The sequence below is a fragment of the Lissotriton vulgaris genome, chromosome 2_1, assembly GCF_964263255.1.
Source record: "Lissotriton vulgaris chromosome 2_1, aLisVul1.2, whole genome shotgun sequence".
Taxonomy (NCBI): Eukaryota; Metazoa; Chordata; class Amphibia; order Caudata; family Salamandridae; genus Lissotriton; species Lissotriton vulgaris.
In genome coordinates, this window is record NC_141687.1 from 812,509,200 (window position 1) to 812,531,731 (window position 22,532).

General features: G+C 48.0%; 1 protein-coding gene across 2 annotated transcripts in view; it reads left to right on the forward strand.

Moving 5' to 3' along the window:
- Positions 1 to 22,532, forward strand: part of RBM45 (RNA binding motif protein 45) — a 453,234-nt gene that overhangs the window by 192,599 nt on the left and 238,103 nt on the right. For both annotated transcript variants that reach the window (XM_086956199.1, XM_086956200.1), the window contains one exon: positions 4,824 to 4,883. In XM_086956199.1, coding sequence (XP_086812325.1) covers positions 4,824 to 4,883 — 60 coding nt within the window. The remainder of the gene's footprint in view (positions 1 to 4,823; positions 4,884 to 22,532) is intronic.

Here is a 22,532-nt window from a genome sequence, read left to right on the forward strand (position 1 = left end):
CCTCAGTCTTTTCGGAATTAAGTTTTAGGCAATGTGCACTCGTCCATCTGTTTGCGCCCATACATTTATGGAACTGCTGGATAGGCGAAGTTTGATGTTTGTATGCAGCTAGGTGGTCAGCTGGGTGTCATCGGCGTATGATGTTAAACTAATCCCAAATTCCCGGATCAGTAGGGCCGGTTCGGAAACTTAAATGTTGAACAGAGAAGGGCTTAATGAGCTGCCAGGTAGTACTCTGCATGGCAGGATATAAGGAGCAGAGTCGAAACCGTCAAATGACACCGTTGTTCTCCGATTCTTCGGGAAGGAGGACAGCAGTGCCAGGGCGGTCCCGGCTACTCCCAACTTCTCCAACCGCTACTGCAAAAGAGCGTGATCAACCGTGTTAAAAGCGGCCGATAGGTCAAGAAGCACAAGAGCAGCTGTGCCTCCTTCGTCCATCGCTGCTCTGATCTCTTTGGTTTCCTTAATAAGCGCTGGTTCCGTGCTGTGCTTTTTGAAACCCTAACTTGGAATGATCCAGCAAGTTGTTATCACTAATGAATTGTGATAATTGAATATTCATAAATTTTATCCACTATTTTAGCCGGTGTTGGCAGTCTGGCTATAGGTCGATAGGTATTAGGGTTAGATGCATCTAAGATAGGCTTTTTTAACAAAGGAAGAATGGACGTCTCTTTCCAGCTCTCAGGAAAGGTACCAGAGGAAAATGTCAATAAGCACGCGACTCACCCCATCTGCTATATGCTATTAGTTAACTTTTATTTCATTGAAGAAGACAAACAAATTCTTTCTAGAGAACACCTATTGGCCATGTTTTCACCTGTGTGGCATGGCATATAGAAATATTTGAGATTTTTAGTTTTTTACTTCTGAAGAACAGTTAAGATTTTAAGTTTCTCTAATATTGGATCTTTAAATTTGCAAGCTGTTTAGATTATTTCCGGAGGCAAAATCGTCATCTGAACATATTAGGCAGCCTTATGTTTGTACTAATGTGACTTAATTTCTTTTGTTAGGTCTGTTGGCCTGTAGTCCTCTGCACCTAAAGCAGTTTTAGATTATTTCATCCCACTGCCACAACATGTATGATTAGTGGGAATGGTTTTTATTTCCCAAGCATTATTTTCAAGCACCCGGTTTATCTAAGTATTATGCTTTTTTTACTTTCTCATAATTTTTATTTTTAAACTAAATGTTTGCCTCTTCTACTACTCAACACAAATTTTAGATTAGCATAAAAAATGTACAAATGCATGCTCTGGCTTTATCAGAAGAGGACATACAAGTAGCGGCCTGTGGGATAGTGGCTTTATGGTGCAGTACCCCCCCCACATTTTGCCTGCCTTTAGATGCAACTTTGACTGTAGAGTACTGGGTCCTTGCTGTCCAGGTTTCCAGTACCTGTGTTATCTCCCTAAAACTTCACCACGATTGACAAAACGTCAGACCCCCTGTAAGTCCCTAGTAAATGATTCCCCTGGTACCGAGGGCTTTGGTACTGAAGAGAGTCCCCTAGGAACCTCTCACCAAGGTCATGCTAACTGCCACTCCAGCCAGCATGCCTTAGTGCAGACAGAACAACACTCATGTGCGTCATGTCAAAGCAGCACTACCTAGGGTATGGGTAAGCCACCCCTCTAGCAGGCCTTACAAGCCTTAAGGCAGGGTGCACTGTACCTCAGTTGTTGGCACAACCTGCATGAGCAGGTATGCCCCTATAATATTTATGTCTATTCTTAAATATCTTGAGTGCCAATAAAGCCATAGAGAGTACTTGGGCTGAAAACTCAAGTTACACAGTACCATGATGGCTTAACTGAACCCATGAGTGTTTGGTACCAACCAACTCCTCTTAATAAACCCACGCTGATGCCAGTGTAGGTTTTATTGAAACATGTTCTCAGAGGACACCTCAGAGGTGCCCCCTGAAACCTACCAACCCTGGTGTGATACCGGACTGGCTTAAGGCAGCCTGCCACCACCAGACCTGTTTCTGGACCCCTGGGTTGAGAGCCCCTGCTCTCTAACGCCAGGTAATTCAACCCCAGCCTCTGCTGTTAGCAGCAGATGGCATCCCCCAGATCAAACCACCCATTTGACGGGAGAACTGGCGGAATAATTTAGAACCGGAGGTGTGCCCCTTCACCAATTCCACCCCTCAGGTGCTAGAGGCGAAGTTAAGCAAATTTTTCAGTGCCCACCATCTTGAAGATGGTGGCACTTATCCACTTAAAACTAGGCGAATGCCACCCTCCCACAGGACCTTTTGGTCCCTACCTGTTACTTCCCTGTAACACCCCTAAATCTAGTATTTAGGTGGCACCCCCAGCCCCTGAAAGCAGATTTCGGCAACCTACAAAGAAGAGCCGTGCAGCAGCTAAGACTGGAGACACCACCTGACCTACCCAAGCCCTACCAGCCTGTCTGCAGCCCTCAAATACCCTGCCGAAGAAGAGCAGTTCGTCCCGCAGAGCTGCGACATCCAGAACCCTCGGAGGATTGCCTGCCTTTGAGAGACTCCTAATCTCCTGTGACTAGTGGACTCGTCCAGAAGAAACCATCTGTAAAGAAAAAGAACTTTTCCCTAAGGAACCGCAAACTTGCCTCTGGATCCACCTCTGCATCTGACACCCATGGCCCGAGTCCAAGTGTCCCACTGGTCTAGTGAAAGTACCCCAGCGCTTCTGAGCTTGAGTCCACTGTGGGCTGAACCTTACCGAACTCCTCCTAAAGCCGGCAGCCTCATCTTGAAGACTCCCCCTGACCGCAACCTTCCTGTCAAAAGTTTTCGTAAAGGCCCATGGGCCTTGGGGATTTCAACCATTGGTACCCCTACATCCCCTAGCATCTCTATGTGGGCAGCTGTGGGTTTTCTTCGCTCATCCTCCTGGCCTGAGCCTGCAGCCTTTCTTCAAGATCGATCTCCCTCATTGGATAACATAGTGCTCCTGACGCTGTATTGGCACTCGACATTCGCCGCCCCTGTGCCACTGAGGGTGTAAGTTTGGTGCTGCCTTGTGGCCCCCTTGTACTTACCTTAAACTCTAGGAGATCAACCCCTGACGCTGCTTTACTCCCCTGTGAGCAGCGCAACTTGGAGTACCTCCAATCTCTATTGGTTAACATTGGGCGCCCAACCTCGAATTTGAGCTCTGCACCCGGTCGTCGCTGTGCTGCTGGAGGTGCACTCTTGATTCCCATCGAAGGAAGATGCACCTGCAAGACTGCTTCTATCACCAACAAAAGCCTTCGCTCACATGCCTCTGACTATTTAGACAACAAACTCACAAAAGCAGGAAGAACCAGACCCCTGAGAAGCTACAACACACTTCTTCTGGTTCCTCCCAAACTAAAAAAGAAAACAACCCAGGCTCACTCTTTTTCAGGTAATTTCCAAGCATATGGACCTCTTTCCCGAGGGACGATACAACCCTCCTTTTCTGGCTTCAAAAGAGACCTGAAACACCATCTCCTTAACAAATACCGGAACACATAAGCAATTTGAACTCTGTTCAAATAAGGTACCTTTCTCTATTTAGACTGTCGATCAGTTGGCTGATTTTGTTTTTGCTTCTATTGTCTTGAATGTCTTTCTCTCCATGGACTCATAATGTGCTTATTGACCACAATCAGTAACCACCCTTATGGCCTAACGATTTTCTGTGTATATATTTTGTGTATTTCACCAACCCTGCCCAGCTATTTTTCCCGTGTTTTTATTTTGTGTGTACTAGGAACCTAAGATTGTTGCACATCATATGCTCAGTGACTGGATTATTGCCTTGCTCTCGATTCTGTAAAGCGCTCTGACACCTTCGGGTGTAGCTAGCGCTTTATAAGCCCTATAAATAAAATATATAAAGGAGTTCAAAAATCCTTGTAACTAATTCTTTCTTCAACATAGGATTTATTAAGACTTTACACAGTTGAACCAAATTCCCATGTACAGCTTTTAAAACTGTTACATGGAGAGAACTTTTTCAAGTGAACCCTGTTAGGAGTACTATTTCATTTGCTTTATGTAGTAGTGCTCAATGTTCAGACAAGCTAAAATAAGTCACTGCAAATGCCTTATACAGCATGCCAGATAAGCTTCTTTAGAGGTATATTTAACTGTGCTTCAGTGTATCTATTCTATATTTTGTAGTACTTTTGCTCCGGGAAAATGTTTATTTTAGAGTATTCCATGATTATCATGTGATTCTATTGTGCATGGGTTTAGGGCTTACGGTAAGGTGTTGATTTTCATTTAGGCTTGATCTAAGGACAAACTGGTCCTGTGGAATAAAGGCCTAGGTGCCTTTAGATATAGATGGTGGTTTGATATTGGAGAAGAGTAAGTGGTGATTTGGAAAGATGTAAAACTTATTGTGCTATGGTTGAATAGGAATTTTAGACAAACAATACCTGAAAAGGGTGGTGCAGTTTTTGTGTTTAATCCTATATTTGACTTATGGCAAGAGTTTGGTATGTTTTTGAGCTTACATGGTTAGTGCCTAAGATGTAACCTGGGACTCTTAGATCATTCCTGAGCTTCCAGGATTTTACTACAGTAATGCAAGAAAACAAACTATTAAATGACTGTAGAAATTAGAGAAAATGAATGCACTTGAGTGCTCATCATACAAGGCTGTACTTAGCTAACAATAGAAGCACATTACGTTAAATTAATGTTAATTTAAAATGTATTTAATTGGGAAAATGTTGACAATGTTTAACTTCGTGAGTATTTGCATTTTTTTATCTGGCTTGGAAGTCTTGTAAACTTCTTCTCAGTTTGTCATTTTTTGACCCACTGTTGCTCTTGTTTTCTCCTCCAGACCTTGTAACGAGGAGCAATGAATTCAGCAGTCTGCGTTTACGAGACAGAGCTGTTTCAGGTAATCCAGAGGAGGGGTAGGAGGGTCTGCTGATTCTATGAGGATCTTTAGTGGAAAGGCAACACTGTGTAGAATAGGTTGAAGTGATGAAAACGTATGTTCGAAAGGAATGGGTAAGGTCTGGGACAAGAATAGAACGTTGAGGGCCATGTCCACTCTTTCAATGAGATTTTGATTGTACTATTTATATTATAGTTGAATGTATAGCTCCATAAAAGTGGCACTTCAGAAACTTTATATCTAAATTACACATTTTAAATAAATGCCCTCCAAATTAATCAAAGAGCTTTAATATTTGAATGTTTTTATCAAAACAGCCAATGTTTGTAAAGTCTTCAGACCTGAACCTAGAGGTGCCCTTAAAAGAAAAATACCTAAATAGCTTCACTCCCACTATCGATCAGAGTGCAGGCATTGATCTACTAAGGGCTCAAATGTAGGGCTGGAGTACCTGCAATTGTCTGGGCTGGATCCACTCTTGTTAAGCTCTGTCAAGATGTTGCAAGTCTACATGAGTCCTTTTTCATTATTTGCTTCCACTACTGAAAAGATACTGCCTTGCTAAACTCGCAGGCTATTGTGTATTTACTGTATAACTTGCTGCTGACATAAGAAAACCTAGAAAACCTGTAAGTCCGAGAGAGGTGAAAGCTTTCTGCTTCAGATTCTTACTCAAGCACTAGTGGACATTTAAGAATCTTGTTTGTTAATGTGGATCTCTACAATCGCTTCTAATTTAAATGTTTTTAAATGTTTATCACCCTCTGGGCCCTGTATATCCACTGCTTGTTAAGGACGCTTCAGGGGAAAGGCTCAAGACTAAAGCGGTCTGTCACTTTGGTGCCAAAGGTGATCACCCTACCGTCACTCTGCTTTGTGTTTTTAATACTGGACCCTTGATGGAGCGGAAGACTGGGCAAATTGTACTAATCACTACAAAATTACCAATCTGATTATTTTCATTCACTGGTCCCATAACATAACCTACTTCAGTTCACTGGTCCTCCAATGGATCTCTTACGTGAGCTAAAAGGGACTTGGATATTCAGAGAACGTGAGGCATTTCCTTAAGAGGACCTGGAATAAAATATGACAAATACCAACGTTAATTTCTTCCAAAATCAATTTGCATTAGACATACCCATAAACATAGAAGTTCACTCAAAGTGTAACTCTAAAATTATAAGATTTGCGCATGTAAATAGTTTATCTAAAGCCTCAATTTGAATATTCTGGAAATATGAAATCACATTTCATAATTAGGTTTAATACAGGTTATTTGTCAATTAACCACACAATGTCATACAGATTCAAATAAGAGAAACATTTACTGGTTGCCTAGGAAGGAAGTGAGAGCAAAACATAGAAAAATCATGATTCTACGTTTAGATCATACAAACCAAATAATGCGACTCGTAGTTCAGCGTGCCACCGAAAGTCAGTAAACCCTTCAGCCGAAAGGTTATCTCCTACACACTTTACCAGCTGGTTATTGCAGGTTGGAGTCGGTTCAGGAAAGTTCAGTTCAAATAGGTTTTGCATAAAAGAGAAATCTGAGTTAAGTCCGACAGCAAGCCAGGCAGGAAAGTGATAAAGGACAGCCAGCCCGACTACTCCTCAAAGGGCAATTATACTCCCAAAAGTTTTATTCTGATAGATACATCTGCCGTGTGGATTCCTCACCTTGTGAATGTCCCCCTTGCGTCAGCAACATTCGGAAATTCTTTTCGTAGCCTCGCGCCGACGTGGATAGGACGTCAGACACGGCTCCGCTCGCGACTCCGCTGACGTCACCGATGCCTATAATAGGCCCACGCCGGCGTGATGACATCAGTTCCCTTTTTTCCGCGTCGTCGACGCTAACGGTTATCGGGAATCTCTGTAGCCAACTGGTACTTTGTTGCCATTTTGTTGCATATTTCTGCTTCTCTGTATCCTGTCTCTTCAGCGATGTCATCCAAGAAGACCGGCTTCAAGCCCTGCAGGGAGTGCGGTAAAATGATGTCCATTACCGACCCCCATGATGACTGCATCTGGTGTTTGAGTTCCGACCATGATGTGGAGGATTGTTCTTCATGTCGGAAGATGAACCCGAAGGCCCTGAGGGAGAGAGAAGCCAAACTCCTGGTTGCTAAGGTGAAAGCTGGAAAGGAGAAGTCGTCGAGGTCTCGTTCTCGAAGGGCGAGGTCGAAGTCCAGGGCGAGGTCGAGATCTGGTTCTCGAGAGAAGTCATCTTCGAAGTCGGCATCGGATCATGTTTCGAAGTCGAAGAAGAAACTTAAGAAGAGGAGACATGAGTCCCGACGTCGGTCTGGTAAGGAGTCGGGCTCGAGGTCGAGGTCACCGAAGAAGGTACGTTCGAAGGTGGTGTGTAAATATTTATCAAGGACCCCCTGAGTACATGGAAATGAAGTTCCTAGACCAGGGAAAAGCAAATAATTTGATATGTATCAATCTAGGCAACAGAACGTAATAAGTGGTCGAAATGAACTGAGCTAAAACATAGGTTGTTTGTAAAAAAGGGGTAGTTCAATTTTATTCATAAATTCTTTTAAAAAACACATTAAAATAATAATACATATTCACAAATTGTATGCGACATAATAAATCAACAATACACAGCAACACTTTAAGAGAGAAGGACAAATAATCCAACAAATGAAGGTTATATAAAATGAACACAATTTTTAAGAGAGAAAGGTGTGGCTAAAATAATCTCTACGCGCGTTTCGGCGAACCAGCGCCTTCTTCTGGAGCAGCCACGATAGTATCTGAAATGGGAAAATTCCATAAAACAAAAAATATTATGTACAATAATGCATCAATTTATATTATGTTACACAGAGAAAATTAAAACAAACCAATGTTAAGCTAATAGTCTCAGACTTTCCATTCTATTGTGACCAAGCTTATTAATATTACAATAATACTTTGACGGATTTCTTTTCCTTGCCTTAATGATCATCAAGAAAAATAGAAAAATGGAGTGAATCCTTTTAACTCATATATTCTTATATGAGATAATGGCCAAAAAAGGGGAGAAGGAGTGGATACCTTTATACTAAATAGATTATTCCCAAGTTGTGGTGGTGAGGAAGCAGGGTTCTTACATAGGATGGCAAATGCGAGGAATCAAATGATTGATATTAGTGATGGAAAATACGAAATATTCTAAATGGTGGCAATTCGCAGCGTGCTATCAACGCGTAGATAAGGTCACTTACTTAAAAAACACGGAGTATATTAACGCTATTTGATGTTCTCAATCTGGATTATCTGTATAATGACTTTCTTTTCTTTGGTTAGGTGACGAAGATATTCTAGACCCTAAAAAACATAGACATTTCATGAACATTGATTGTTGTTTTAGTGTAGTCTATGATTTTCTAACCAGCCCATATTTAATGAAAGGACCAAGCTAGTGTTTTACCTATTTTAGTTAAGGTTTGCAGATAGATATTCCATAGTCACACGATGTAATTTGTTTGTCTTGATTGTTGATTTTTGAATTTCTATATTTCCTAGAAGAAATTATGAGTTCTTTTAGTTTATTGAATCTTTTCTATTTTTGATATTTTATATTAACTAAACAGTTAGTGAGGATACATTAGTAGTTTTTTGAAAACATTTTCATTTTCGAGGATGAAGGTACCTTAAGTGAGGAGTGGGATTTCAGTTAGACCCGCCTGCCGGAGTTAAAATTTATGGCCACGATAATGAGTATTTTTGTGGATCCCAAAAGATATAGTCCTCCTGATGTGGAGATAACAAATGGCGAGATTGCCTATAGAATGGATGGAAAGAATTCTGGCATCAATTTTTGGAGAACAGTCAATGCATGGCGACTTCATAGACTTACTGTCTCTTAAAGAAGAAGGACTGATAGTTACCTTTTTACTTGTGCTCAAGGAGCGATGGATTTCAAAGTGGTTTAAAATAACTACCTGTCTATAAAATGAACAAACAGGGGGGGGAGAGAGAGAATTCTGTTACCCACTGTTTACTTTGGAGATTATCAGTTAACTAAACAAGTGATCAGAGTAAAATTACCGCATAGGGATTTTAGCGAACACTTACCCAATAGATATCAACAGGGCTCAGAGATTCCGGCGGCGGGACACGGGGGTTCTATGCTCCTTCCACGAAAGACGGCATTTTAAAGTGCCTTTACTTCCTGTATATATACCCTATTTAATTGGATGATTGAGTACACCTGACCTGGTGTTGACATAAAGAAAGGACCAAAAATTAAGAAGAAATGAAAAGAGGACCAGATTCTCTAGAGCAAGAATCAACAGTGGCTCCCACGTAAAATGTCACTGGTGTGAACATGAAAGAAGGACCAAAAAATAGGAAGAAGTAAAAAGAGGACCAGATTCTCTAGAGAAAGAATCAGCAATGGCTCCCACGTAAAATATCACTGGATATACATAGGTGCTGATGTATAGCACAAGGATTAACCAGCTTAACCGAGTGGAAAGCAATTGGGGAGTGGAGCTATATTTTAACTTGGGACTAGAGTCAGATTTAGCTGATGTCAAATCCAAGCAAAAAGATTCTAAATATATAGCGCTTCAAGATTAGGTGCACAAAAATGACTCATTATAGATTTGGTGCTGTTTTTTTCAATATTTTTAGAGTAAAAAAGATTTCTATAGGAAAGTTATTTTTCCTGAAATTCGTAAAAACTGTACTTCCATTAAACAAAAAATAATGCGTGTGAATTTAACGAGGCTCCATGCCTTTTGTTATTTTAGCAAAGTCGAGCATTAATATTCCTTCGATCTAGTTGTTGCTTAATTACACCATTACGTTCGAAGGTGGTTACTCTCGAAGTCTCTGAGCCTGAAGGTGAGGCCTCTCATTCCGAGTCGCATGGGCGCTCTCCCACTCCGGCTCCGGTACCCTCTCCGGCTCCGAATCCGGCGCCGTCCCCGGCCCGTGAAGAGGAAGAGGCTCGGGAGGTTGTGGATTCTGCGCCTGCTGAAGAGCCGAATCCGATCCCTCCTCAGGACCGGCCTGATGGTTTTCAGCCGCCCTTTCCTGCTCTAGGCCAGCACCCTTCAGCGTTTCTTAACGCTATGTATGGCGTCTTCTCAAGAGCGTGGTACCTCTCTGGTGCACCTTCGGGTCCCATGGGTCCTTTAGCTTTCAGCCTGGGTGTTCCTCACTCCTATCCTCCTGCTCCATTCATGCCTTACATGCCGGCTCCGACGCCGCATTGGCAATTTCCGGCTCCGCCGAAGTCGTCGACGCCGATTCCAGCGTCGCCCGCTCCAGATAGTCCTCGAGGGCATTCTTCTGTGCCATCGGATTAGATACCGGCGTCGGCCCCGAATCCGTCGGAGCCGCAGGTGGATACGGCTGCGAGGCGTGTAAAGGTGAGGTCCAGAAGGGAAGCTCAACGCCTTTTGGAAGAGCAGAGGTACCTGGATTCACAATCTGATGTTGAGGAAGGTGAATTGGAGGAGAGCTGTTTTGAGGAGTTGGCGGATTCAGGAACTCTTGATTTCTCTCCGGAGTGGGAGTTGCCCTCAGGCTCTGGTGCTCCTTCTAAGGATATCCAACCTTACCATCTTGTTATGAGGAAGGCAGCTGAACTTCTTCAATTGACTCTGCCTACAGTGGAGTTCAAGTCCAATATCCTCACTGAGGTCTTACATTCTCCGAATTCTGTGGTTGAGCCTTTACTTCCTTTTAATAATGCCTTGACAGATCCTATAATGGAGGTGTGGAAGAAACCATTGTCGGCTCCTGCGGTTTCTAAGAGTGTTGCGAGGAGATACAGGGCTGCTCCTGAGGACCCGGCTTTTCTGTCTTCTCATCCTTCGCCAGAGAGCCTGGTCATTCAGGCTGCCTGTTCTAAGAAGGGTCTTAGTGCCTTTCCTCAGGTTCCATGTGAAAAGGAGGCAAATAAACAGGACCAGATTGCAAAAAAGACCTTTTCTTCGGCGAGCATGGCATTGAAGTCAACTAATGCCACTTGCCTAATGGGAAGGTATGTGCATGCCCTGATGGACTCTTTGAGTATCCTGGTTCCAAAAATTCCTGATGCTAACCGGAAGGATTTTGAGGAAGTGATTTCTGATACTCAGGTGGCGGATCTCCAGGTTATTCAAAGTGGTCTGGACACTGCCGATTCTGTGGCTCGTATTATGGGCACTGCTGTCGCCACTAGGAGGTCAGCCTGGTTGAAGTCATCGGACTTTTCGGCTGATGTTCAGGCGACTTTGCTGGATCTTCCTTTTGATGGTTCTGGTCTCTTTGGGAAGAAGGCGGATGCAGCTCTTGAGAGATTCAAGGATTGCAGAGCGACAGCTAAGTCTTTGGGGCTCCAGATCAGAGGCACTTCTTCCAACAGGAGGTTCAGAGGCTTTGGTCGCTCCTTCCGGAATTTCCGGCAAGGCCAACAGCAGCAGCAAAATTCTGTGTACAGATCGTACAGGGGAAAGCAAAGAGCACGTCCTCGTGGACGTCAGCCCTCCTCCTCCTCCACCTCTTCCAACCCCCCTGCCACAGAAAAGCAGCCCTAGATCTGCTATTCAGGATCATGTGGGTCCGCTTGGTGGTCGGCTTACCCATTTTCTACAGGATTGGGAATCGGTTACAACAGATCTTTAAGTTCTCAATCTTGTAGAAAATGGGTATGCCCTTCCCTTTCGGGAATTCCCTCCTGTTTACCCTCCTTGTCAAGGTTTTTGCACCGAGGAACATCTGTCTCTTCTGCAGGAGGAGGTTCTAACTCTGTTACGAAAGGGTTCGATAGAGGTGGTCCCAGAGCAGGAAAGGGGTCAGGGATGCTACTCCCGGTATTTCCTGATCCCCAAAAAGGATGGCAGGCTTGGTCCAATCCTGGATCTCAGGATCTTGAATCTCTATCTGAAACAGGAGAAATTCAAGATGCTCACCCTTGTTCAGGTTCTTCATGCGCTGATGGAAGGAGACTGGATGGTGTCGCTCGACTTGCAGGATGCGTATTTTCACATCCCAATCCTGAAGTCGCACAGAAAGTATCTCCGTTTCACGGTTGGGTCGCAGCACTACCAATTTGCGGTCCTTCCGTTTGGTCTTACTACTGCGCCTCGAGTCTTCACCAAGGTGATGGCGGTGGTGGCAGCTCATCTCAGGAGGTCGGGGATACCTGTGTTCCCTTATTTGGACGACTGGCTGATCAAAGCGGAGTCGTCGGAGAAGGTGCTCCATCATCTGCAAGAGACAACTCAGTTGTTGTTCAGGTTGGGTTTTTCGATAAATGTACCCAAGTCTCACCTGGTGCCCTCCCAGCGCAACCTTTTCATAGGTGCCGTACTGGACACTACTGTGTGTCGTGTATTCCCTCCTCCTCAAAGGATTCGCGACATTCAGGAAATGATTCCTTTATTTTACAATGGAGCGGTCGTTCCAGTCCTGAAGGTTCTTCGCCTGCTCGGTCTGATGGCTTCTTGCATTCTGTTGATCAACCATGCACGCTGGCACATGAGGGCACTCCAGTGATGTCTCCGCAGGCAGTGGTATCAGCACAACAGAGATCTCGGGGAGTCAGTGAAGATCTCCAGAGAAACTGCAGCGGATCTGTCTTGGTGGAGCGTGGAAGGCAATCTGTCTCAAGGAAAGCCTTTCCATCTGCCTCCATCGGTGGCCACGGTGATAACAGATGCATCCACTCTAGGGTGGGCTGCTCATCTGGGGGATCTGGAGGTCAAGGGTCTTTGGTCTCCAGAGGAAAGGTTGCTTCATATCAACCTTCTAGAGTTGCGGGCGATACGTATGGCGCTCAAGGCCTTCCTCCCTTCCCTTCGCGGTCGGTCGATCCAAGTCCTGACGGACAACACAACCGCGATGTGGTACATCAACAAGCAGGGAGGAGTGGGGTCGCAGTGTCTCTGTAGAGAGGCTCTGCGTCTCTGGTCCTGGGTTCAGGACCACCGGATTTGTCTGATGGCCAATCATCTGGCCGGGGTTCTGAACGTGTGTGCAGACAGTCTCAGTTGGCAGTTCTCTGCCGACCACGAGTGGAGGCTTCACCCGGAGGTGGTTCGTCACGTCTTTCGGACGTGGGGGTCTCCTCGGGTGGACCTGTTTGCCACTCGCGAGAATGCTCACTGCCCGTCTTTCTGCAGTCTCCAGTGTTCGAGGCATGTGGGCTGCTGAATTCATATCTGTGCATAGTCCGCCACCTAGTGTTGGGTCCGGATGATTGCACATTGTTGTCCTGGAAGAGTCTTCGAAGTATCACGAGATAGGTGGCTCCTCCCCAGGACTACAGTGCGCATGGGCATCGCCTCCATCCCCAGATTGTTTTTTTCCGCCATCGGGTTCGGATGTGTTTTCGGTTCCCTCTATCGGGACCGATAGTTTGTTCTACTTTCACTCGAGGCCAAAAGGTCTTTAGGCTGGGCGTCGGTATAGTTGCGTTCGGGTTTCTTACTGACTCTCAGCTCCGATCTCCGACTGCCCCTCCACGTGCTTTCGACGCGGACGGGCCTACACTACACACTTTGCTATGGAGCGGACGCCATTCAAAAAGTGTCCGCTGTGTCACTCTAAATATTCGCACCTCGACGTGCACCCCGTGTGCAATACATGCTTGTCACCGGATCACCGTGAGGACACTTGCATGGCGTGTTCGAAATTTAGAAGTAAGAAAACTTTGAAGATTCGCCGGGCTAATCGGCTCCAGGCTCAATTGTCGGCTTCGGCACCCCCACCTGATGACATCTTCCAGGAATCGGTTGAGGGAGAAGGCGACGTCCAAGAATCGGACTCTGGCCCCGCGTCCGAAGAAGAGACCGGCGACGCGGGTGATGAGGCCTACGACGAAGTCTCCGACGAGGTAGGGGACGACGACCGGGCTTGTCCCGCAATGGGTGATAGCTCGGACGAAGAGCATCCCCAACAAGACTCCGGGGTTACTCCCCGTTATACGGCCCAGGTCGAGGGATCGCCTTCGGGCCTTACCCAAGATCTAACAACAAGTCCTACGTCCCCGCCTCCGGGCCCGGTCACGGACATTTCTAACAAGAAACCGAAAGTGAAGCCAACTGGTCTCGCACCCTCGGATGCGAAAACGAAACCAAAAGTGGCGCTGGTGAAAAAGGTTCTGGAGGCGTCAACTTCCACGAAACCCAAAATGGCCGACTTGAAGAGCCACGCCAAAATGGCTGACCAGAAGAGCCGCGCCAAAATGGCCGACCCGAAGCCATCTGGGTCGGCGCCGAAGGTGAAGGCATCCGACGCGGCGGCGTCGGCACCGAAAGGGGTCGCGGACCCGAAGAGGGTCGCGGACCCGAAGACGGCTTCTAAAAAGCCTCACGCCGACAGTGCGCCGGGCCATGGGGCGTCGGCGCCGAAGAAGAGGCTTACCGCCGAACAGGCTCTCGAAGACGAGGAGTCGCTCGAGTCGTTTCAGCCCTCGGCATCCCTTACAAAGAGGGTGGGAGAATCCTTGCGGCGGATCCAGCAGGCTGTGGTTCCCAGCCAGGACCCTGTAGTGCCACGGCCCACGACGAAGCCTGCCAAGGAACAAACGCCCATTCGTTTTACCCTTCCTCCCAAGTCGGCGCCGAAGGCCTTCGCGCCTAAGCAGAGCGGACACTCTCGGGAAATATTGACGCCGAAGGCTGCCTTGGTGGTGTCAAAGCTTCGGCTCCAGCCGCTCGCGGTGGAGGAACGTCGTGAGGTGCACATCGACGCCAACACCGGAAAATTGTCGCTCCTCAAACGGAAAATTACATCGGAGCCGGCCTTGGAACCTTTTAAGATTCCACTCAAGAGCAAAAAGTACTCTGCGGACTCTTCGGCTCTGATGGAACCACTGTCTCCACAAGCCCTGGAACACTCGCCGGCCCATTCCCCCGTGCCTGATGTCGACGAGGAAGAGGTCGAGTACACCTATCCTGCGTACTCGGATCCGGACGAGGAGCAGGTGCCCTGGACAGCAGGAGACGACATAAACGACCCGCAGTCGGGGCAGGACACTCAACTTTTCGCCGCAAAAACGTCCCCGACGGAGGACTCGGCGGCATTCAATGCATTAATAGAGAGAGCTGCGGCGAACCATGACGTCGAGCTGCACTCAGACCCAGTGGATGCAGACTTTTTGGTCGACACCTTCTCGGTAGCCGAAAAGCAAGTCAAGACACTACCAATGCTTAAAGGGGTGCTGAAGCATGCACAGGAGGTGTTCAAGGAGCCCACCCGGGCGCGGGTGGTCAATCCTCGCATCGACAGGAAGTATAAAGCGGCGCCCACGGATCCCACTTATATTAAGGGACACTTGCCATTGGACTCCTTGGTGGTCTCCAACGCTCGGAAAAGGGCAAATTCGCAAACAACTGGTGACGCTCCTCCCCCTGACAAAGAATCCAAAATCTTTGAAGCATCAGGCAAACGCATTGCTGCGCAGGCAGCAAACATCTGGAGGATCTCTAACACTCAAGCCCTGCTCGCACGTTATGATAGGGCCCATTATGACACACTAGAGGCCATCCTTCAACACTTGCCTGACCAATATAAAGAGGCGGGGGAGATGCTCATTCAGGAGGGTAAACTCATTACGAATGCGTCCATCAAATGTGCCCTAGATGTAGCAGACACTGCCTCCAGGGCTATCAATACAAGTGTTTTACTTAGACGTCATGCCTGGCTTCGAATTTCAGGGTTCAAACCCGACATACAGACCACAATATTGGGGCAAACAGTGAATCCTGACCATCTGTTCGGCCCGGAGGTGGATGCCTCCCTAGAAAAAATGAAAAAGGATACTGAAACTGCCAAATCTATAGGAGCTTTACAAAGCCAGCAGTTTCGGGGTGGTTCTTTTCGCCGCTCCAACTCAAGAGGCACCTCAAGGGGACAGGCATCACAATCCACACAATACTACAAGGGTAACTCCCAGTCCTCGTATAACAACAACAAGGGCAGGGGTGGCTACAGAGGCAACAATATCAAAGGCAGGGGACGTGGAAACAATGCATCCAGGTCCACCACCACCAACAAGCAGTGACGTCTTGTCACTCCCCCCCGATCACACGACACCTGTCGGGGGGAGACTCCAGCAGTTCCTGCCGGCGTGGAGATCCATCACCACGGACAGGTGGGTGAGGTCTCTTATCCAGTACGGGTACTGTTTAGAACTTACGTCCATTCCACCGGACATACCACCAAGAAGCCGTGCTATGTCCGACGAGCACTTGACCTTGTTGCAGCAAGAAGTTCTAGTCATGCTGCAAAAAGGGGCAATAGAGCTCGTTCCATTGCAAGAACGGGGTACGGGGGTTTACTCCCGGTATTTTCTGATCCCCAAAAAGGACGGATCACTCAGGCCGATCCTGGACCTCAGGCCCCTGAACTGGTACATCAACTCGGAGCACTTCCATATGCTCACATTGCAGCAGGTGCTTCCCCTGCTTCAGCAGGGAGACTTCCTGGCAACGCTAGATCTGAAGGATGCCTACTTTCATATTCCCCTGCATCCTTCCCACAGAAGGTATCTCAGATTCAAGATCTTAGACCAGCATTACCAGTTCAGGGTCCTGCCGTTCGGGGTCACCACGGCACCGAGAGTGTTTACAAAATGCCTGGCGACTGTGGCGGCGCATCTCCGTCGCCAGCACGTCCATGTCTTTCCATACCTAGACGATTGGCTTATTCAGGCAAAGACGCAACAGCAGTGCGTAGACCACGTGTCACGTACCATTCACCTCCTGCACGATCTGGGATTCTCTCTGAATTACCCAAAGTCCCATCTCCAGCCCGCCCACGTGCGACAGTATCTGGGCGCAACAATCGACACTCTGGCAGCCACTGCGCAGCCAAATTCAGCGAGAATCGCCAGTATCCAGGCGCTGATCCAACGATTCAGACCCCAACACTCGCTTCCAGCGAGAGTGTTCATGCAGTTGATAGGCATGATGGCCTCCTGCATCTCCATTGTCCCGCACGCGAGACTACATATGCGTCCGCTTCAGGAGTGCCTTGCACGTCAGTGGACTCAGGCTCATGGGCAACTGACAGACCTAGTGTTGGTGAGCGGTCGGGCGTTCAACTCTCTGCATTGGTGGAATCCACAAAACCTTTGCAAGGGCCGACCATTCCAAGAGCCTGTCCCACAGATCATCCTGACGACGGACGCCTCTCTCCAGCAATGGGGAGCGCATGTACTCCACTACACTGTGCAGGGACTATGGACACTTCAGCAAAGGAAGATGCACATCAATGTGTTGGAACTGATGGCAATCTTCATGGCCTTAAAGGCGTTCAAAGTACATCTGTGCAACAAGGTCGTGTTGATCCGGACGGACAACATGACGGCCATGTACTATATCCAGAAGCAGGGAGGTACACACTCTCCACAGCTGTCTCATCTGGCTCAGAGCATGTGGAAGTGGGCCATTCAGAGGAACATCTTCCTCATGGCAGAGCATCTCCCGGGCAAGGACAATCAAATGGCGGATCTGCTCAGCAGGCACAGCCATCAAATGCACGAGTGGGAGATACATCCATCAGTACTCCAGCCGTACTTCCAAAGGTGGGGTCATCCAGAGATAGACCTTTTCGCCACAAAGGAGAACGCAAAATGCCAAAGCTTCGCCGCCAGATTCCCACACCCCCAATCACAGGGCAATGCGATGTGGATGAACTGGTCAGGCAGATTTGCGTACGCTTTTCCCCCAGCACCTCTGATACCGCTGGTGGCACGCAAGCTCAGACAACACTCGATGACGCTCATCCTGGTTGCTCCAACGTGGGCTCGCCAACCATGGTACACCACGTTTCTGGAACTCTCCGTGGTACCGCATCAGAGGCTTCATCTCACTCCCAGCCTTCTGACGCAGAGCCATGGCGACATTCAGCACCCAGATCCGCAACAGCTCAACCTGGCGATCTGGCTCCTGAAGTCCTAGAGTTTGGCTACCTCAATCTTCCTCCCGATTGCATGGACATCATTCGGGAGGCAAGAAAGCCCACTACTAGAGCTTGTTATGCGGCTAAATGGAAGAGATTTGTCATCTACTGTGTGAACCACAGCATTGACCCGCTAGATGCTTCCATTCAGAACATCATATGTTACCTCTTTCACCTGTATCGATGTAATCTAGCGTACTCTTCCATCCGCATTCACCTGTCTGCCATGGCAGCATACCTCCAGAATAGGCAGCACCTGTCACTCTTTAAAGTCCCTGCTATCAAGGCCTTTCTGGAAGGACTCAAAAGGGTCATTCCACCAAGGACCCCACCAGCTCCAGAATGGAACCTCAATGTGGTTCTTACAAGGCTGATGGGTCCTCCCTTTGAGCCACTGCACTCTTGTGAGCTACAGTTTTTGACTTGGAAGGTTGCGTTCTTGGTAGCAATTACATCGCTGCGGAGGGTGAGCGAGCTGCAGGCGCTCACCATCCAAGAACCTTTCTTCCAAATACATGCAAACAGGGTGGTGCTCCGCACTAACCCTAAATTCTTACCCAAAGTAGTCTCACAGTTCCACATGAACCAAACAATTGAATTGCCAGTGTTTTTCCAAAACCCTGAGACGCTGGCGGAGCGTATGCTCCACACTCTTGATGTGAAAAGGGCCTTGATGTACTATGTGGACAGGACGAAAGATTTCCGCAAAACCAAACAACTCTTTGTTGCTTTTGCCACACAACACAAGGGAAATGCAATCTCCAAAGCGGGGATTGCTAGATGGATAGTAAAGTGCATTCAGATCTGTTACGCTAAAGCTAAGCGCACTCTCACTATCCCACCGAGGGCCCACTCCACTAGGAAGTTGGGGGCCTCTATGGCCTTCCTAGGTAACATTCCCTTAGAAGACATCTGTAGAGCAGCCACATGGTCTACCACACATACCTTCACTAAGCACTACTGTGTAGACGTGCATTCCAGACAACAGGCAGCTGTTGGTCAGGCTGTTCTAAAAACGCTTTTTCAAACTGCTGCAGCTGGCACGGGCGGCCGCCGTTAATGGAGGGACTGCTATGTATTCTATGCACAGATATGAATTCAGCAGCCCACATGCCTCGAACTGCAAATGCTACTTACCAGTATGCATCTGTTCTTGGCATGTAGGGCTGCTGACATTCATATCGCCCACCCTCCTCCCCGGCGCCTGTAGCAGCTGCAGTATTTATTCATATACACATATGCTCATAGCATGGTCATCACTCACTTTCTTCACTCCATCTCTGCCAATGGCTAAAAACAATCTGGGGATGGAGGCGATGCCCATGCGCACTGTAGTCCAGGGGAGGAGCCACCTATCTCGTGATACTTCGAAGACTCTTCCAGGACAACAATGTGCAATCATCCGGACCCAACACTAGGTGGCGGACTATGCACAGATATGAATGTCAGCAGCCCTACATGCCAAGAACAGATGCATACTGGTAAGTAGCATTTGCAATCCGATGCAAGGAACCTTGGGGGACGCGTTTCAGTTGAGTTGGGGAAATCAACTCCTTTACGCGTTTCCTCCCATACCCTTGATTCCTCGGGTTCTGAGGAAGATTCGCCAAGACCGGGCCCAAGTTATATTGGTCGCCCCGGACTGGCCAAGAAGGGTGTGGTATACAGATCTACTTCGAGACCTCCGTCGACGGCAGGGCAACGCCGTTCGACGTCGAGACCTCCGTCGAAGTCAGGGCAACGCTGTTCGACGTCGAGGGAGAAGACTCCGTCTCAAAGTCGAAGGTTATCGCTACGTCGACGCCGCAGAGGCGTTCGACGTCGAGGGAAAGACTTTTGAGACGTCCTCCAACACCGGTGAGACGAAGATCTCCTTCAGTGCCTTCGACCGTTCTAGTAACGCAATCTGCTTCTCACCATTCCTCCTTAGGTACCTCTGGCTCATCGAGGTCCTCTTCTAGGAGTAGGAGTCCGGTGCAACAGACACCCCAGCGACGGTATATCACAAGACTCTTGCCAAGATGGTATGGTCCGTTGAGTAAGTGGAAGGATTCTGGAGCGACGGAGAGGCTACGAAGATATGTAAACCCACACCACAAGTCACCTCTGCAGAGACTGATAGAAGAGGCAGACAGACAGAGTCCTACCCGGCACCGATCACGCTCTCGGGAGAGGAGAGCGGAATGGTCGCATACCCCCAGGGTCTCCCGATCACCACGGAGGGAGCAACCCAGATCTCGAACACCGAGAAGGGAGGAACGGGCGGAGAGATCGAGATCTCCCCGAAGGGAGCATCAGAGAAAATCACGTTCTCCTCGAGGGGAAGAACGACCGAGAAGATCACCAGTGAGGAAGGAGAAATCTCATCACAGAAGGAGAACTCCATCATCCTCTTCATCCTCATCTAGATATTCTAAAGGGGATTACTCTCCGACGCTGGTAGACAGCCCTCGCTCCAGAGCTTCCCCGATTGACGACGTCAACACGTATCTGGACGTCTTGCAAAGGGTGGCTCACAAACTAAATATAGAGATGGCTGTTCCAGAGGTGTCCACTACTGTGATTTTTGAGACCCTTCGTCACAAATCATCTACACGGCCTTTACTCCCATTGGTTCCAGGGATAATGGATCCAATCAAAGACTTTTTCCTCATGCCAGCAACGGTCAAGGCGGTACCGGCACGTATCCAGAAGAAATATAGACCGGCCGAGTCAGATCCTATCTTTGTTAAGGGAGAGCCTGCGGCGGACTCAGTCATTGTAGCCTCAGCTAAAAAGACTCACACTGTCGCTCCTTCTTCTTCGGTCCCGCCTGACAAAGACAGCAAGACGCAAGATTCTTGGGGACGCAGGGTATGCAGCACAGCAGCTTCATCCCTGAAAGTCTCTAGTGCATCAGCCCTTCTGGGAAGGTACGATAGTGCCCTATGGGACTCCATGGAACGATTCAAGGAGAAATTGCCCAAGGAGGACCAGAAGGACTTTGAGGAGACAGTGACGGAGGGCTGTTTGGTGGCAAACCAAATGATTAGTTCATCAGCAGATAACGCCCTTCTAGCAGGACATGCCTACTCACATGGGGTATGTGCGAGGAGATCCTCCTGGCTGCGTTTAACTGGACTCCAACCAGATGCCCAGCAGCGCATCCTCAATCTACCTTTTTCCGGATCTTCACTCTTCGGGGAGCATGCCGATCAGGAAATGACCCGTATGAAGACGGAGTTAGACGGAGTGAAGGCGGTTGGTCTGGAAAAAAAGAAAGGACCGTTCAAACGATGCTTCAAGACCAACAAGAACGGGGGAGGCCAACAAAGGGTTCAAACCCCTCAATGGTCTCAAAGCAAGCCACAAGGAAAGCCGCAATACAGAGGAGGAAAGTCGGGCAGAGGCGGACATCATCAGTCCTCTACCACGCCTAGAGGAGGCAAGGCCTGAGCAGTGGCTTCCTCTGGCGCCGATACCCACTCCAGTGGGAGGAAGTGCTTCACAACACCTGGCAGAGTGGGTCAGCATCACAAAAGATCGGTGGGTGCTGAATATACTGCGCAATGGATATGCGCTACGTTTCCGGAAGAGACCACAACCGATTCCTCCAAAAAAGACTCGCTCGTACCAACTAAAGCTCCTCAAAAGGGAGGTGAGCGTCCTCTTAAAGAAAAACGCAATCGAAGAGGTACCCCCATCCCAAAGGGGGAAAGGAGTGTATTCAAGATATTTCCTACTCCCCAAAAAAGATCAAGAAGGCAAGTTCAGACCGATTTTGGATCTTCGACTCCTCAACAAGGTGGTGGTCAAAGAGAAGTTTCGCATGTTGGCATTTCACCAAATATGTCCTCATCTACAAATCGGAGATTGGATGTGTTCGGTGGATTTACAAGACTCGTACTTCCACATTCCTATTACACCAGGTCATCGAAAGTACTTGAGGTTCCTGGTAGGGAACAAGCATTACCAGTACAAAGTGCTTCCCTTCGGTCTCAAATCCGCACCAAGGGTCTTCACCAAATGCATGGCAGTGGTAGCGGCGTGTCTTCACAAAAGAGGTCTCTTTGTGTACCCATATCTAGACGACTGGCTCTTGAAGAGTTCGTCCCCTCATCAAGTCACCAAAGACTGTCACCTGTGTCTCCAACAACTGCACAGGCTCGGCCTCCACGTGAACACAGAAAAGTCGGTCCTGCTTCCCACGCAAAGTATCCACTATCTGGGAGCAGTTCTGGACACAAATTTAGGAAGAGCGTTTCCTTCGCAGGAGAGACTATCTTCCATGGGGCAGAAATGCAAAAAGTTGCTTCAGTTTCCTCGTCCAAAGGTGCGAGAAGTATCTCTATTGGGCTCCATGGCGTCCTGCATCTTCCTAATACCGAACGCCAGGTTGAGGATGCTGCCTCTACAGCAGTCTGTGGAAGACCAGTGGGACCAAGCGACAGGAGATTGGGAGGATCGAATCAACCTGTCTCAAGCGGCTTTGACCTCCATACAGTGATGGACTCGCCCTTGGAATGTCCTGCAGGGAGTCCCTTTTCAGCAACCTCTTCCTTCGCTGTCTGTGGTAACGGACGCATCTCTAGAAGGCTGGGGTGCTCACATGGGTCATCTTCAGATTCAGGGTCGTTGGTCGACCAACCTCCAGACATACCACATCAACATGCTGGAGCTTCGAGCAGTTCATCTGGCGCTCAAAGCGTTCCTTCCAGCAATAAAAACGGACAAAATCCTGGTTCAGACGGACAACACTACAAC